This window comes from Lactuca sativa, chromosome 3 (assembly GCF_002870075.4).
Source record: "Lactuca sativa cultivar Salinas chromosome 3, Lsat_Salinas_v11, whole genome shotgun sequence".
Taxonomy (NCBI): Eukaryota; Viridiplantae; Streptophyta; class Magnoliopsida; order Asterales; family Asteraceae; genus Lactuca; species Lactuca sativa.
Window position 1 is genome coordinate 145,188,455 of NC_056625.2, and position 19,165 is coordinate 145,207,619.

General features: G+C 38.4%; 1 protein-coding gene across 5 annotated transcripts; it reads right to left on the reverse strand.

Annotated features, from left to right (window-relative positions):
* Positions 1-4,905: 4,905 nt before the first annotated feature.
* LOC122196904 (uncharacterized) lies at positions 4,906-19,070 on the reverse strand. Of its 5 annotated transcripts, none has more exons than XR_008230941.1 (7): positions 18,645-19,021; positions 15,494-18,469; positions 15,119-15,198; positions 14,233-14,298; positions 11,252-12,462; positions 5,084-6,157; positions 4,906-4,987 (listed from the first exon to the last, which is right to left on the reverse strand). XR_008230941.1 is itself a non-coding variant. In XM_052769405.1 (7 exons), exons 6-7 carry the CDS (start codon positions 12,459-12,461, stop codon positions 8,966-8,968), a joined length of 3,426 nt encoding a protein of 1,141 aa, XP_052625365.1. In that variant the 5' UTR covers position 12,462; positions 14,233-14,298; positions 15,119-15,198; positions 15,494-16,403; positions 16,563-18,469; positions 18,645-19,040; the 3' UTR covers positions 6,414-8,965. The 5 variants fall into 5 exon arrangements, 4 of the variants coding, with proteins under 4 accessions (XP_052625365.1, XP_052625366.1, XP_052625364.1 ...); XM_052769405.1 differs by lacking the exons at positions 4,906-4,987; positions 5,084-6,157 and adding an exon at positions 6,414-11,181 and having other exon boundaries at positions 15,494-16,403; positions 16,563-18,469; positions 18,645-19,040; XM_052769406.1 differs by lacking the exons at positions 4,906-4,987; positions 5,084-6,157 and adding an exon at positions 6,414-11,181 and having other exon boundaries at positions 15,494-18,201; positions 18,645-19,043.
* Positions 19,071-19,165: the final 95 nt, after the last annotated feature.

Sequence of the window (19,165 nt, forward strand, 5' to 3'; positions counted from 1 at the left end):
GTGGCTAAAAGAGATTAATTAAATAAAGGGGACTGGAACTGTCAATTGAGTGATAGTTGGTTTTGGGCTGTGGATCTTCCTGGACATATGGGGACAAAATTAAGAGTGGAAGCCCACTCTAATTTCGGCCAAGGAGGCCTTATTCCAGAAGGTTCTCAAGCTGCTTAGGGCCTAAGTCATCCAATTAGGGTTTTGACTGAAACCCTAGCAGCTCATCTATTTAAAGGACCCCAAGGCTTCAGTTTAGGCTAAGCTAAGAAACCCTAAGGTTACTATAGCCTAAATCTAGCCTCTCTCCTTCTCTCTTCTAGATCATCCTCTTGCTTGTGGTGTTTGTAAGCCATTAGAGGTGTTACACTTGTGACACTAAGCTTCTTGAAGATCAAGGATTCTTGAAACTATTGAAATGTATTATCTAAACTTGTTTTGTTATAGATTTTGATTTTAATATATGCTAGATTAGGGTATTCAAGTCTTGGATGAATTGCATGTACAATAAAGAAACCTAGATGCAAGCTTTAGGGTTTTGCATGAGCACATAGGATTGTTCTTTTGTATAAAACCCATCAGATATCATATTGATGAAGTTTTTCAGTAAACTATTTTTTAAGTTAATTAATTAAAAATGAAATTTTTGGTCATGATTTTGGGTTGTTACACCTGACTATTGTTATTTTTATTTCCTAACACTCTTAACGGTCATATTTTTATTTCTTGTTCTCATATGTGTAGAAATGATCAATATAAAAATCGTTCTCAATGAAGAATCACTTCAGTTAGGCTTAAGACCCGGGAATACCAAGTCAAACAACATACATATGCTCATTCAAGAGGATTTCGGAAATATCGGACTTATTACTATTTAGTCTAGACTATAAATACACATGTAACACACACACTATAGATACGATTAGCTCTATTAATACATTGGTACTCGTATTATCTTCATCATTCCTGTAATCTCACATTTAAATCAATAAAAATAACAAGGCAGGTGATCATTATCACCTCCCAACGTTTTATGTCGGAGATCATGTAAAGGATCAAGGGCTTTCCTTGTAACTCACTTGTCTCACTTTGATCAATATTTGATACTTTCATTACTTCAAACACCACAGCCTCTCATACAATTTGGTTGAATATTATTTGATCAATTTTTGACAAAAACATGCATATATTAGATGATGAAGATAAATGTGTTCTTATAGAATGATATTCTTACATAATGTAATTCTCATCTGATGTTAGTCTCACAGAATGTCATTCTCATAAGAATGGTTGGAATCAAGACGACTCTAGACCACTGGAGAAGATCAAGTGCATTTTTTCAAGAATTATATATTTAAGCATGCTATGTTTTTTAATAATTTATTTTATTTTTATGACATTCTGTTAGAATATGTATGATTGTATTAAAATGTATAAGACTGTTATTCTGTAAGAATATTTATAAATCTACATTCAAATGTCCATGAATATACAAGGATTTTGTTATTTTTCAACTAATGGTTCAAGAACGTTGTCTTTCTTCAACAAATTCCATTCGATCAAAATATGTATTATGTAATAAATATGTTTCCAGATATTCTCACAGAATATCATTATATTAAAATGTTATTATGGTAGAATAAAATCAGGTATAATTAAAAATTACGTTAGATTTGAAATAAAATTAATTGAAAAAAAATAGAATTTTTAAATCAAGAGAACTAATTATCCCCAAAAATCTGGAATTTTCCTTTTTTTAAATTTATCTCAATTGACTAAAAATACCATTATAGTGAAATTAGATGGTGTTTTTCTGTTATCTTTAATTTAATAATATTTATTAACCATTTTCTTAAAATAACAAAAATGATTAGTCCACATTCAACCCGTACATCCACACAATAGATAGTTAGAATACAATAACATATATATATATATATATATATATATATATATATATATATATATATATATATATATATAAACACTTAATAGAGTGTAGGATTTATGGTGATTTGTTATATTGAGATTTACACATATTTGTTTGTGGGCTGCAGTGTAGTTTTTATAATTGTTTTGCATTAAACTTTAAATAAGTCAATTAATATGTTTATTAAATTGTGAATGGTAATTTAAGCTATCAATACATGATTTTATATACAGATCTGATTTGGAAAGAAGAATTGTTGCAAAAGTGGCATGGGTGGTTGGTGGCATGGGGATGGTAGAGTTTGAGTTTGACTTTTTGAAATTTTGAATTATTGTAAAATGGATTGTATTAAGTTTTGAATTTTGTATATTAAACTGTAAATTGACCGTATTAAATTGCATAATATATGGTGTAATGATATTTATAGTTGTTGTTATGATTAATTAACTTTTAAAAGTTTATCTGTTTAAAATTTAAATTTCTATCATTATAATTATTTAAAACATCAAACATTGTTTTTGTTTTCAAAGGTAACAATATATTTTTTGTATAAAATGTTACTTTTAACTATTGTTGTTGTAAGTTATTCATAATAATGTATTTGGAAACTCTTAATTATTTTCATTTGGTTTCAGAAATTTAACTTTTTTAAAATTTATTTAATGAATATTATTAGTTTCTTTGATTGTAATTATTTAAAACAACAAACATTGTTTTTTTTAAAGATAACATTAATTTTTTTTTGTATGATATTACTTTTAGTTATTCTTATTGTAAATTATTTTTAAGCTACTTATTTAAAAATTCTTAATGATTATAAAAAATAGTTTCATTATTTTTTTGTTCATTTAATATTACAATTTAAGTTTAACACTATAATTTATAACTTTTCACTATTTATAGAATGGTCTCTTGATTTTTTTAAGTTTAACTAAAATTTTGATTTAAGTTAACTGTTAAACATTATATTGAATTTAATAATTTAACTATTTTGCATAAAATCATAAATTATACAAAAGTTGTGATTTTAAAATGGCAATTGTTAATATATATATATATATATATATATATATATATATATATATATATATATATATATATATATATATATATATGGTCTAGTTCCGGTAAAATACAAATTATAAAATTGAGCAAGGTATTATATTGGAGAGAAAAAAATTGGAAGTTTTTTTTTGGATCATTAAAATTGAATAATTGATCATAAAAATGATCCATGATTCATTTTAATGATCCAAAAAAAATTCCAATTTTTTTCTCTCCAATATAGTACTATAGTTGATTTTATGATTTGTATTTTTTCAATTTTTTAAAGATGTCCTTACTGAAAAACTAGTCTTCACGTGATCATATATATATATATATATATATATATATATATATATATATATATATATAGAGTGGTTCAAATGAGAACCACAAAAGATTAAAAACCCTAAAAACTCACATTTAATAACTAATATGTATTTTGAATATTACTAAATATGTTAAAATCTTAATTTTTGTATGTTTGTTAAGAAAAGAGCAAAATCGTATTTTCTTTAGTCTAATATTTTCATTCATACAATCATTCTATATAGTTAACCCAAAATTTATGTAAAATGCAAATTTATACAGTCAATTTACAGTTTAATAGAAAAAATTCACAACTTAATACAATCTATTTTACACTAATTTACAAATTTAAAGAAGTCAAACCCAAACTCTACCACCAGGACACGGTGCCACCAACCACCTATGCCAACATTGCAACCATCTTTTCTTGAAAATCATACATGCATATAAAGTCATGCAATGAGAGGGTAAATACTACATTCATAATTTAATAAACCTATTAATTCACTCATATTGATTTTAATACAAAACAATTAAAAAAAGCTAATGCATTCTTACATACTTATACAACACAAAAAATAAATATATTCTAACATTAATACAGAAGTTCATTCATAAATCATTTATATTTTAACACAAAATTTATTAAAAAAAATCACAGTAAGTTGCAGTCAGTTCACAAGTTAATATAATCAATTACCGTTTAATACATAAAATTCAAAGCTTAATATATTAAATTAACAATTTAATACACTGAAATGTCATACTCTTAACTTAAAACTTACATTTACACTTTCAGATATCAGTTCACAACTTAATATAATCAATTACCGTTTAATACATAAAATTGACAGCTTAATATATTAAATTAACAATTTAATACAATGAAATGTCTTATTCTTAACTTAAAACTTACATTTATACTTTCATATATGATGGTTAGTGTTTTTTTTTTCAAAGTTAAATTTACACAATATTCTTAATTTAAATTTTTGTATAATCTATTTAAAAATAGAAAAAATCGTATATGTGTATAATGGATATTTCTTCTAATATTTCAGAAGCAAACACAAAACTCATAACAAACTCGCAGCATAGTACAATCAATTCACAACTTAATATAGTCAATTCACAGTTTAATATGTAAAATTATTTATTCACATCAACATTATCAACTTAAAAATTACATTTATACGTTCATATATGCAGACATTTCTATGTATTAAATTGTGAATTTATTATATTAAGTTGTGAATAAAATTACAACTTAGTACACAAAATTCACAGTTTAATACAATATATTTATAGCTTATGTATAAGTATAATCTCATATGTTACTGTATTAATCAAATCATTCACAGTTTAATACATACATAAATTATCTCATATTTCATAACCAAACATCAAAAGAAAAAATATACAATTTAGTGAATAAACAAATCAGATCTGGAAATAAAAAAGAATTAGAATTCATAGTTTAATTCAATATTTGAGACATTAATTCACAACTTAATTCAATATTTCAGACACTAACTCATAATTTAGTGAATAAAAAAATATATAATCATAGTTTAATAACTTATATATTCACAAATTAATATATGAAAAATGCATATTCACAGCTTAATAACTTACTGAATTTCGTTGAAGCATTTCATCAAACACGTTGTGTTCACCATATACATCATATCCATAATCACCATAAAACGGAAAGATCTGAACAAATATACAAAGAGACGTTATATTAACAATTTATTCATCGTTTTAACTCCAAAAACCTTTACCAGTAACATTCACAACTTAATAATTTACCTAATTTCATTGAGGCATTTCATCAAGCACCTTGTGTGCATCTTTTTTTTGAAGAATTTTTTTTATGTAAACAACATCACCAGAGAGAGATAGATACACTACACATATAAACACCAAATCTAACCTGAAATAACACATTTACATTATTCATAACTTAAAACATACATTTTTTTCATAATATTCACAGCTTAAAAGATTAGCTCATACACTTATTAACAACTTAAAAGAGTAGTTCAAAAACCATTAACAACTTAATAAAGTAGTTCAAATACCCATTTACATCATTCACAATTTAAAGCATACATTTTTTCATGAGTATATCATCAAACATCTTCAAAACTCTGGTTTCTAGATATGAGAGTGCTTCATAGATTCAGATCCACAAACACCTATGGTAGGGCATCAACGGTGGTGGTGTGGCGTTGATAGTAGCGGTAGTAGAGTGACGTCGACGACGATCAACATGAAATTATAGATCTAGAGGAGATTGGCTGGAAAAAAAGCAGATCTGGAGGTGTTCGGTCATCTGGAGGCAACAAATAACTTCATTCTCCATCGGATCTAGTGTTCCGGCAAATCATATCAAATAAGCTTTCTAGTGCTCTGTCAGATCTAGGTGGTTGTTTGACGTTGGAGGCGATGGAGGTGGTTTAACGTCGGCGGTAATACTCTCTCTCCAAATCTGAAACATTTTTGCGATTTAGAGATAGAATGGAACTGAAGGAGGCCGAGTTGTCGGTGGTAGATTGAGGTTGTTAGCGGCGAATCAGAGTAATGAACGAGAAGCGGCAGTGACAACAGATCTAGATCTGAAAGAGACGCTTCTAGATCTGAAGTTTGTGCGACAGATGTATGTGTTCTCGCAGGTGATCGGAAGCTGCGAGAGAGGAAGGGAGGTAAAGGAGGTGGAGTCGTCGTCGACGATGGTGGTGGTGACGCTGTCAGCGACAGTGGCGGCAGTGGGTGCCTTGGCGATGGTGGAGCAACCATTGACGATGGTGGCGGAATTGGGCCGTCTGCAGTGATGGTGGTTGTATTTATCACATGTGGTTGAAGTAGATGAGATAATCCCTTCTGTTTTTGTAAAACAACCAGAGTAATGCATCAGGTTTTTATGGAATAAGAAAAATAACCTTAATAATAAGTGGTTTTTAGAGTTCTTAATTTTTAGTGGTTTTCATTTGAACATTTATATATATATATATATATATATATATATATATATATATATATATATATATATATATATATATATATATATATATATATATATATATATATATATATATATATACCACTTAATAGAGTACATGGATTTATGGTGATTTGTAAATTGTAATCTTTGGGATTTACCCATATTTTTTTGGTCCACAGTGGGCTGGACTTACACATGTGTAACAAACCACATGTGTTTCATGGACTATTGTGATGCAGGGAACTGTTGTGACATATAGAACGTGGTGGGCTCTTTATTCAAACAATCAAACTCTATAAAAAAAATAGAATATACATCATTTACGTATAACTTAATAATTATATTACTACCTATAACAGTAACTTTTTTCTACCTCGTTGGTATAATCGTAAAATATGAGTTGCCCGCATTAAAGGATGATAGGTTACTTCTTGAAACTGCTAATCCTCTCTAAATTTGCTACAGTGCCATGATAAAGTTGTTATGGGTCTTTGTGAAACGGGAGAGGGGGAACCAAAATGCTTCTCCGTTTGGTAAATCCAATGTTACAATTCTCAATTTCCCTCAAAAAAGTTGGTTCTATGGACCATGGGGGCTTAAAGGGAGGCAAAATGGGCAGTTGTACATGACTCAATTTTTTTATTATATAATTTTATTTAAAGTACAAAATTATAATAAAGATAAGGGTCCTATTTTTCTTATTCGTCATGGGTCTTTAAGAATATTTTATTTTTTAAGACTGGTCCTACTATGGACGGTTGTGGTAGTCATGGTAGTACAACACAGTAGAGGTCCTAGCATACTAGAAGGATCCAGTGATGTTTAGGAGTCGTTTCATAGTTGTTAAGTAGGTCAGATCTGATTGGGTTAGAAGTTCTGACTAAATCTCTAAATCTCTGACTGAGTTTATATTGTTTGATTATTTATCTGACTGAATCCACATCATTGAATTTATATTGTTTGATTATGTCTCTGATTAAGTCGCTATGATTAATGATGAAAAATGACCATATTATACTTATGTTGGTTAGTTTTTAATTTTTGGTTTTTATACTTTTATTCAATTTTGAACAATTAAACATTATAAGTTTGGTGTTTTAATTTTTGGTTTTTCTATTTAATAAATATTAAAATATCTTTTTGTTACTTATTGTTTTTCATATATAAACTAAATAAATGGTTGTTTGGTTACATGATATGAATGAAGAAAAGAAGACCTTTTCCTAATTTGCCCTTACAACCCACCGTCTCCATTATTTTCTTCTCGTAACATTCAAAGAAAACACAACATCTTCTCCATCTCTTCTCTCCATCATCGAACCCCTCAATCATTTAACATACCAAATATTCACATCAACCAATGGCAAATTGATAGGGATCTTGAAGATGAAGACACAATATAGGATGATAATTCTAGAAAAACACAGTGCAATTTTAGTTGTATTGAAAATTAATCATCGTCCCCTTCTTCTTAACAAAAAAAAACTATAAATAATGTTTCTTCCCAAAAACAAGGAAAACAATCAAATCCAATCAAAATATTAAAATATGAATTAGAAAATAAGGCAAGTGAATAATCTCAAGATGGTAGAAGATATTCATGCACGCAAGATTTACTATTTGACATTTGTGTCATTAAGTTGGCTGGTCCATGGGTCGGCTACATGAGATGGATCTGTATCATCCTCCCCGGCTTGAAAATGACTCGGCCTCAAGTCCGGACTAGCATCATCCTCAGTTGGACTGTAAGGAGTTAAATCAGCAACATTAAAAGTAGCAGAGACGTTATAGTGTCCGGGAAGGTCGATTTTATAAGCATTGTCATTGATACGTTTAAGCACTTTAAATGGTCCATCCGCCCGTGGTTGAAGCTTCCCAAAATGTCCTCCTGGAAAACGATCTTTCCTTAAATGTATCCACACAAGATCACCCTCTTGAAACACGACACGTTTACGGTGTTGATTCACCCTTTTTTTGATACTAGAGATTATGTTGGATTATTTGATCGCGCACCTGCATGTGAAGGTCTTGAATTTGCTTAGCTCGATTTTCTCCCTCGACATTATAATGATCAGTCCCCGGGCATGGAGTAAGGTCAAGTGGAGTAAAAGGATTCCTCCCATACACAACAAAGAATGGGCTCCTACCAGTGGACCTATGATTAGATCTATTGTATGCAAATTTGGCTTGAGCGAGCATAAGATCCCATTGTTTAGGATTGTCGCCGATAAGGCTACGTAAAAGATTTCCCAAGCTTCGGTTAGTAACTTCAGTTTGACCGTCTGTTTGAGGATGGTAGGAGCTACTAAATTGTAAACGTGAGCCCAAGCGTTTCCACAACGTTCGCCAAAAATGACCAACAAATTTGACATCTCTATCAGAAGTGATGCTTTTTGGAATACCATGGAGGCGAACAATCTCACTAAAATAAAGTCGTGCGACTTGAATGGCATCATAAGTTTTTGCACATGGTAAAAAATGCGACATCTTTGAAAATCGATCAACGACCACCATGATCGAGTCTTTTTGACGTTGTGTACGTGGGAGACCCAAGACAAAATCGAGACTAACATCCTCCCACAGGCCATTTGGAACAGGGAGTGGGGTATAAAGACCTGCATTAGTATGGTGAGTTTTTGCAATATGACATACCCGACAACATGCGAGAATCTGCGAAACATCCTTCACTAAGTGAGGCCAATAAAAACGATAATTAATAAGGCCAACAGTTTTGTCTCGACGTACCAGGCGACGTCCCGCTTCATACAGGGCCACCAATAATTAGGTCGAAGATCTCGATACATCTTCGTCGCCCCTGGGTGGATAGAAAACCGAGACTTATGAGCCTCATCCATCAACACTTGCCGTACTCCACCCCAGTACGGTACCCACACTCTCCCGTGAAGCGTCAGCAAACCACGACTATCATAATCAAACGAGGCTACTCGGCCCACGATTCTCTCACACTTCTGTCTTTCCTCCTTGAGACCCTCCACCTGAGCCTCCTTGATCCGCTCCAACAACGGAGTGATCACTATCATCCTCAAACATAGATTTCTGATAGGGGCCGCCGACACCTTGCGGCTCAGGGCATCGGCCACCACATTGGCCTTCCCTGGGTGGTAAAGGATCTCACAGTCGTAATCCTTTAGCACATCCAACCACCTTCTCTGCCTCATATTCAGACTCGGCTGATCCATAAGGTACCTCAAACTCTTGTGATCCGTGTAAATAGTACAACGGACCCCATAAAGGTAATGCCTCCAAATCTTGAGGGCAAACACCACTGCCCCCAGCTCCAAATCATGGGTAGGATAATTAGCCTCGTGAGGCTTCAGCTGTCTCGAGGCATAAGCTATCACATGGCCTCGCTGCATCAAAACTGCTCCCATACCTGTGATCGAGGCATCACAATAGACTACAAAGTCCTCTACTCCCTCTGGCAAGGTAAGGATCGGAGCCTCACATAATCTCTGCCTGAGGGTCTCAAACGCTGACTGCTGCTTAGGACCCCAACGAAATACCACTGACTTCCTGGTCAGTCGGGTGAGCGGCACTGCTATCTTGGAGAAATCCTGAATAAATCTCCGATAATACCCTGCCAACCCTAGGAAGCTCCGAATCTCAGATGGAGACTTCGGGACTTCCCATTGCATCACGGCCTCTATCTTGGCCGGATCTACCAGAATACCCTTCTGGTTGACGAGGTGACCAAGGAACTGCACCTCGCGCAACCAGAACTCACATTTGGAGAACTTTGCGAAAAGTCTCTCCCTCCTCAAAACCTCCAGCACCTCCCGCAGGTGCTCCTCGTGCTGCTCCTGCGTCTTGGAATATACCAAGATGTCATCTATGAACACTATCACTGACCGATCCAGCATCGGCCTACACACGCGGTTCATGAGATCCATGAACGCGGCTGGAGCATTGGTGAGCCCAAATGGCATCACCACAAACTCGTAATGACCATACCTGGTTCTGAAAGCAGTCTTCTGAACATCCTCATCTCTAACCCGCATCTGATGATATCCGGAGCGTAGATCGATCTTGGAGAACCAAGACGCTCCCTGAAGCTGATCAAACAAATCATCTATCCTCGGGAGTGGGTAACGGTTCTTCACCGTTACCTTATTCAACTCCCGGTAATCTATACACATACGATGCGACCCATCCTTCTTCCTCACAAACAGGATCGGCGCTCCCCAAGGCGAACTGCTCGGCCGAATGAAACCCTTGTCTAACAGCTCCTGCAGCTGTGTAGACAACTCCTGCATCTCAGGGGGAGCTAGTCGATACGGTGCCTTGGCTATCGGAGCCGCACCAGGAATGAGGTCGATCCTGAACTCAACCTGTCTCTCAGGAGGTATCCCCGGCAAATCCTCGGGAAACACGTCCGGGTAGTCTCGAACAATAGGAACATCATCAACTGTCGACTTGCCCTTCTCCCGGGCATCCAAAACGTAAGCTACAAAACCGGCGCAACCCTGCTGAACATAGCGCCTCGCCCTTGCGGCGGAACAAAAGGTCGGTCCTCGCTGTGGCCTCTCGCCCTGGATCACCAACTCTCCCCCACTGGGAGTGCGAACCCTCACTAGCTGAAGCTCACAATCAATCACCGCCCCATTGGGGCTTAGCCAATCCATACCCACAATAACCTTATTCCCTCGCAGGGGAATAGGTACCAGATCCACTGAAAACTGCTCATCAAATAACTGAAGAGAAGACCCTCTATGCACTCTGCCGACCCTCACGGTTCTATCATCCGCTATCTCAACCTCTAATGGGCAATCCAGCTCCCCTGGAGCTCTACTGAATCTCTTGCTAAGCGCAAGTGATACGAATGATCGGGTAGCCCCCGAATCGAATAATACCATAGCAGAAATGCCGTTCACAGAGAACGACCCTGAATAAAACATACAATCATAAGCAATATACAATCAATAATAATAAAGAGATAAAGGGAAGATACATACCCGTCACCACATCAGGAGTCGCTCGCGCCTCCTCTGCTGTCATCTGAAACGCCCTACTCTTCGCCACTGGCGCATCAGCTCGGCCCTGCCGACCATCTGTAATCCTCAAAGTAGCAGGGGCAGGTGCAACCACCTTCCCTGCTGCAGCTAAACCCGGACACTGGGACTTTTTATGTCCCCTCTGATTGCACTGAAAGCAAATCAGATCTGATGCTGCAACGGCAGTAACAGGGGCCGTGCAATCCCTACTCAAATGCCCAATCCGACCGCACTTGTAGCAGCCAGAACTCCCTGCCTTGCATGCTCCCTCGTGCAATCTCCCACACTTGCCACATCGACCGTGACTCTGCTGACTCCTAGATCTGTGGTCTGAAACCTTGGGCTTTTTGCCCGAACCTCCTGAACCCGAAACCATCTCCGGTTTCCTCTTCTTCTCCATCTCGAGATCAATCTCCCTCACCCGAGCCCTAGCAATCATATCTTCCAGCGTTTTACAGCTGGACCGGCTCACAAACTGGCGGATATCGCTCCGCAACATCTCATGATAACGGGCCTTCTTCATTTCCTCATCAGCTACATACTGAGGAACGAGAAGAGCCCTCTCCCTGAACTTGGCGGTGATCTCCGCCACTGTCTCTGTAGTCTGGGTGAGGTCCTGAAACTCCCTAGCTAGCTGTTGCACCTCAATGACCGGTGCAAACTCCGCCCTGAACCTGGTAGAGAATTCAGCCCAGGTCATGGCGTCCAATGCTGCATCATCCCCAATGGCATGTCCGACCTCCTCCCACCAATCCCGTGCCCTGTCCTTCAGAAGACAGGACGCCAATCTGACCTTGTCCCCCTCGGGACATCTGCTAGTACGGAAAGCGTTGGCCACATCCGCCAACCATCTGGTGCTCGCTATGGGGTCTCGCGCCCCATGATAGTCCGGAGCTCCACATGCCCTGAACTCCCTGAAGGTAAGGGTGCGCGACCCCATCATGGCTGCCACCTCGGCACGGAAGGTGCCCAATCTCTCATCCATCAGCTCTAGAATCCCCTCCTTGATCGAACCGAAGATCACAGGAGTCTGCTCTATAATGATGCGCGTAATCTCCGAAGAAAGAAACTCTCGGGTCTGCTCATCCATGTGCTCATCCCCCGATCCTGAACCTGATCCCTCCCCGGCACCTCCGCTGCCGGCTGCTGGTCTCGAACGCAAAACCACCATTCTGAAACACATCACAACTACATCAGGAAACAGAAATATCTCGAGGGATCATTGATACTACAACTAGCTTCCTGGTCTCGTCTCAGCCTTTCTTGATTCGAGTACGGATCCTCTGCTTCCAGTAGTACGGGCCCATACTACCTTCCACATCTATCCGTACTTTCTTCAAGAACTGCCCTGACTCCACCAAGTCACTTCTACTACTACTGATCTCTGCTACTCTCATCCTAGGCGTGCCCCAGGGAAACCTCAGACTCAATTCAACTGGTCCTCAGCTGCTGCAGGTCTCCTTATAATGCTAATTAACCATCACCTGAACACCATCACATGTGACGAAGATCAGATAATCCTTCAAGTAAAAGACCCGTCCCTATAACGGTTGGACTCAAACAAGAGCTGCGCAATAGGGTCAGTTCCATCACTCTGGGATTATTCAACCCTGATCACATGTGGTGTAACGTGTTCACCTAATGGCTAACTTCCATCAATCAGAACTCCCACAAAGCACGAAGCAAGCAGCATTCGGATAAAGGAAACATACTCAAGCAAAACTATTCTCAAAACGAGAAACTGATCTAGCATACAGTGCTAAGCTCATACTATCAGGCATAACCTAAACAGGCTATCCTACTGCTGTCTACTCAATACTAGCATGCAATACTCATAAAGCTGTAACACATAAAGCAGGCACATAAGGCATCCTCCTAGATCCTTAGTCCTATACTAGCATGCTGTTCTACTGAAACTGAAACTGAACAAATAACTTGTATGGGTAATTTGGGAGTACTTACTTGAGCTCGGCTGATCGCATGCACCACACCCTTATCTTGTTTAAAAATTTCTTTCTTTCTAAGTGCTTTCAAAATTTCTTTTAGAAAACATTTTCCCTTTAAAAAAAAATCTTTTTATTTCCCCTTAGTTTGAGTTCAGATACACCCGGAAGTGTATCCGAATCCCTCAAACCAGGGCTCTGATACCAACTTGAAACGACCCAAAAATTTTCATTTTTCAATATAATCAAAACCATAATATGAGTATCATAACATAAAAACATACGCGATGTATCCCAATCATAATAAAATACTGTGCGGAAAACTGTATCATACTACATCAATTCCAAAACAACTAAAACCATCCCCAGGATAAAAGCTAAGCTGTGGTGTGTGCGATGCTGTCACCCCGAGCTCTTCCCTTTGCTTGCGGAAGTACCTGAAACCAGAACTGAAACTGTAAGCATGAAGCTTAGTGAGCTCCCCCAAAATACCACATACCATACAATAACATTTAACACATATTGGGCCTTGCCCACTGCATCGGGCCGAAGCCCGGAAACTGCATCGGACCGAAGTCCGGAACTGACTGGGACCTTGTCCCCTGCATCGGACCAAAGTCCGGAACTAACTGCATCGGACCGAAATCCGGAACTAACTGGGACCTTGTCCCCTGCATCGGACCGAAGTCCGGAACTAACTGCATCGGACCGAAGTCCGGAACTAACTGGGACCTTGTCCCCTGCATCGGACCGAAGTCCGGAACTAACTGACTGAACATAGCATATCAACTAGCATGAACACATATACTGCATACTGCATCGAGCCGTAGCCCGGAACACATAACACGTAACACATAAAACATAGCACATAAATCCTGCCTGAGCCACGAAGGCATCAAACATACTAGCTGCTACATCAGACCGAAGTCCGGAAACTACTGCTAATTGGACGGGCCGGCATTGTGGCCTTAGACCCGTCCCTACTTGAAGGAAACTCACCTCGTAAGCTGGCTGTTGAGTGTGTGGCTCGGAAAGCTAACGGCTGCTGCTCCTGAATCTCCTCGGCTACAAGTCCATAAGCACACTCAATCAAATACTAAACACTGCACTTGGGGTAAAATGACTCTTTTACCCTTGGTTAAAGTCAACTCTCTTTGGGCTGACTCGCCGAGTTGGGCCACCCAACTCACCGAGTCCTACTCTCACTTCTCAGTTCTACACGCTGCTACTCGTCGAGTGTGGCATCGACTCGACGAGTACCCTCTTGATCCAAGAACTCAGACAATCTTCATCCGACTCGCCGAGCCGTATGAACAAACTCGACGAGTTGTTCATGATCCTAAGAAGATTGCCCTGGACTCGCCGAGTTATATGAACAACTCGCCGAGTCCCTCCATCACTGAGTCTACTCTCAACTCGCTGAGTCCACTCTCTAACTCACTGGATTCACTCGACACTGACCAAAATGAAGGAATTGGGGACTCGCGACCCAACTCGCCGAGTCGTTCTTCCCGACTCGCCGAGTTGCCGCCATGCAACTGGTTTTTATTCGATTTTGTTTGAATCCAACACATATAATTGATAGATCTGAGTCCAATAAGCTGATTTACCACGTAAAGTTTCCAACTTTACGTGTACAACCTCAAGAGAAAGGGAAATAAGGCTAAAAGATGCACAAAATGGGTAGATCTATGATTAATATGCAAAGTAACTCCAAAAAGACAGTAGATCTGGGCTCTACAACACCCCATCACTCAGATCTAAAGATATCTCGACTTATTAAGGCATACATGCACACATAAGGCTTGGAACAAGCATCAACTAGCTCTTAGGAGAGCCCTAGTGGAAGTTTAAAGCATATAACAAGAGGGAACTCCGAAAATACCTCAAATAACTCAGACTCGCCCTTGGATCTTTGCACTCCAACTCTTCTCCTTGCTTCTTTCTTCTTCTCCTTCTTCACACCTTCACAAAATGGCACCAAAAACACTTATAAGCTCTCAAGGGAGGATTAGGGTTTTCTCACTGCGTTCACAGGGTGAAGGAGGCGAGATTGGGGCTATAAGGTGGCTTAAATAGTGAGCAACCCAGGGATTTAGGGTTTCTCCCAGACGGACAGACTCGCCGAGTCCAGAATATGGACTCGCCGAGTCGCCAGCTAACACGTGCTCGAAATCCCGACCCTACTCGGCGAGTCAGGCTATGAACTCGCCGAGTCCCTTTACAAAACTTCAAAATAAATACCAAGGAATCATCATACCGAGAACGGGTCGTTACAGTTTTTTAGGACTGCAAAAGCTCTATTTGCATCTTCTGTCCAAACAAATTTACCACCTTTCAAACAATTGGTAATGGGTGCAACAATGGTACTAAAGTTCCTAATAAACTGTCGGTAAAATGAAGCTAGACCATAAAAACTTCGAATGTCCCGTAGTGTTTTGGGGATAGGCCACGAAGTAATTGCTTCAACTTTAGAATTATCCATTCTAATCCCATTACCTGAGATTAAGAAACCCAAAAAGGTGACCTCAGATGTCAAAAAAGGCACTTGTTGCGGTTGGCATACAATTTTTGCTCTCGAAGAACCCGAAAAACATCACGTAGATGTTGCAAATGATGTGTGAGGTCTTGGCTAAAAATTAGGATGTCATCGAAATAAACGACAACAAAACGGCCAAGGAAGGGTTGAAAAATATGATTCATGAGCCGCATAAACGTACTCGGTGCGTTGGACAAACCGAATGGCATAACCATCCACTCAAATAAACCGTCCCGTGTTTTAAACGCTGTTTTCCATTCATCTCCCGGCCGCATGCGGATTTGGTGATACCCGCTTCGAAGATCGACTTTTGAAAAAACTTGTGCTCCGTGTAACTGATCAAGTAGGTCCTTGAATCGTGGGATAGGAAAACGATATTTTACCGTGATTTTGTTAACTGCACGACTATCTATACACATACGATAGACACCGCCAGGTTTCAGAACAAGTAGGGTTGGGACTGCACAAGGGCTCATGCTTTCACGAATGAGACCTTTTTGGAGAAGTTCGGTGACTTGTCGATGTAATTCTTCAAATTCTTTGGGATTCATTCGGTACGCCGGTTTGTTCGGAATGCGAGCGCCGGGTAAAAAATCAATACAATGTTGTATTTCCCGCATAAGTGGTAAACCTGTAGGTGTAGGTATTTCATCAGGAAAAACATAACTGAATTCACTAAGTAGAGGTTGAACCTATGTGGGGGTGTTGTGATTGCCGGCATTCTGTTCGGTCACAAATAAAGCAAATAGGAATTGTTGCTCATGTAATCGTGAATAGTTAATGAATTCACCTCTAGAAAGAATCATGGCTTCTGTAGCAGACTGACGTGTATCTTGTGGAGCTAACACAATACTAATACCATCTTTTTTGAAGCTATAAGTGTTATGAAATCCATCATGTTTGGTACGACGGTCATATTGCCAAGGGCGGCCCAATAAAATGTGACAAGCGTCCATAGGAATGACCTCACACCACACCTCATCCGTATATTTATTCCCAATAGAAAAGTGGACCAAGCATCGTTTAGTAACACTAACAATATTGCCTTTCTTTAACCACGTCAACTGATAAGGTTCGGGATGATTTTCGACCAGCAACCCCAGTTTCTCAACCATTGTTGTTGCGACCATTTTCTCACAACTACCGTCATCAATAATAATAGAACACACTTTCCCTTTCGCGGTGCACTTGGTACGAAAAATGTTGTGTCGTAGCCAAAGAGTGTCATCCCTGGTCTTGTCAATGACAACACTAAGAACATGCTGCACTACTAAGGACTCGCCTCGATCTGGGTAAACAATTTCCGGTTCTCCCTGTGTCGGTTCTTCAGCTTCCCCACCGTCATCATCATATTTAGGTTCATCAACAAAAGTAACAAGTTGTGTATTTGGGCAGGGTGCGTAATGACCTAGACCTTGACATTTGTAACAACGTGGAGGTCGGGCAATAGCTTGGCTTCCCGCCCTAGTGGACGTTCCTTCGGTTTTGGTTAGAGAACCTGCCCCTAGTTGGTTGCTAGACGGGCCAACAGATTTGTTGAAAAATGGGGTGCGACTGGTATTGGTTTGTGGTTTATTTTTTGTTGTTTTTCCACTTTGAGGGCTAGATGGCACACATCCTGGAGGGTCCAAAATTGTTGTAACTGGACTACATCGGCTATTTCGGGATGCAAAGCTCCTAAGAATCGGACAACTACCTGTTCCTCATCTTCATCGGCCTCGCAACGCATTCGCAAACGATCGAAATCGGCTATGAACTGCTCAACAGAAGAATTTTGTTGTGTTAAATTGTGATATTCGAAAAAAGCATCTTGCCTATAATTAAGTGGTAGGAACTGGGTGCGGAGCAACTTCATTTTTTCCCATGTTTGTACTCGAGATTTGCCTTGTTGAATTCTTTTCTTTTTCATGTGGTCCCACCATAAGGAAGCATATTTACGTAACTTGATGGCTACGACTTTCACCTTTAAGTGATCGGGTATATCACGGAGTTCAAACACACGTTCGACAGTACTCAACCAATCGATGAAGTCGTCTTGTTGGGCCCGCCCTTCAAATTTCGGAATGTCAACGCGTACCCCTAAAGTACATAGAATGTCGTTGCGATTTTGTTGTTAGAATTGAATGATCGGGGGGCGCCCAAAAGGATTCTCCTCTCTGTCATTACCATCGTCCCAGACGACGGAATCGGACTCGGTTTCCTCTTGGCGATCCTCCTGTTGTAGTTCTAGATCTCGAATCTATTGTTGTATTGTTCAATTTCTTCAACATCACGTGGATTGCGTTGCGGACCAACACCCTCTAGCGCACCACCGCGACGATTACTGTTTCGTGTAGGTCGTCCTTTTCCAGCCATAAATATCAGAACCTGGAAACTGATACCACTTGATAGGGATCTTGAAGATGAAGACACAATATAGGATGATAATTCTAGAAAAACACAATGCAATTTTAGTTGTATTGAAAAATTAATCATCGTCCCCTTCTTCTTAACAAAAAAAAAAAAAACTACAAAATAATGTTTCTTCCCAAAAACAAGGAAAACAATCAAATCCAATCAAAATATTAAAATATGAATTAAAAGATAAGGCAAGTGAATAATCTCAAAAGGGTAGAAGATATTCATGCACACAAGATTTAGTGTTTGACATTTGTGTCATTAAGTTGGCTGGTCCATGGTCGGCTACATGAGATGGATCTGTATCACAAATATTAATAGCAAATGATTTCATATGTCAGCAACAATTCAACGAGCACAGCGATAGCAACCAAAATAATTGTAGCAAAAGTTCATAGCAAATGGAAACCACAACAACAATTCAAAGCTAATCGACAATTTGCAACTATCGGGAACATAAAAGTCAAAAACACACCTGGTCAGAAGAAGGTGATCTCCAGGTTGCGAGGTCGGAGGAAGACGACGGATTCTGAGCACTGGGTGGTCGTTGGTAGCAGGGGATAGGGGATAACTTTTTTTGTTTTTGTGGAAGCGTGTTTATGATAACAAGGCAAAAGTAGTATTAAAAGAATTTTGTCTCGATCCTTCTTATTTGAAGCTTGAACTGAATCAATCTATTTTGATGGACCGAGTCCACAACTTTGACTGAGTCCATGACTCTAAAATTCAAATCAAAGAGGCTAAATTGGTTTTTTTTACTCGGTCCCCCATTTGGACCCAATTAGAAGCTAAATCAAACAAATCTTTATTTTTTTCATCACTCATACTTCTTTCGTCATGTTAACAGTGAAGGTGTCGTGGATCGCACCAGGGAAGCATCACTATCTAAAATACGCATAAGCTTTACTATAATAAGGTGCATCAATCTCATTCTTGACCTTGTTTGATTCCCTTCTTGAAATTATTTTTATGGCCAGATATTTCACTTATAATATA

Bases quoted from the DNA above. Each gene is read 5' to 3' on its own strand.
- LOC122196904 (XM_052769407.1), bottom strand. From the start codon at position 12,461: ATGGTGGTTTTGCGTTCGAGACCAGCAGCCGGCAGCGGAGGTGCCGGG. The intron at 11,182-11,251 runs GTATGTATCTTC...TGTTTTATTCAG, and splicing joins GACTCCTGATGTGGTGACGG to GGTCGTTCTCTGTGAACGGC.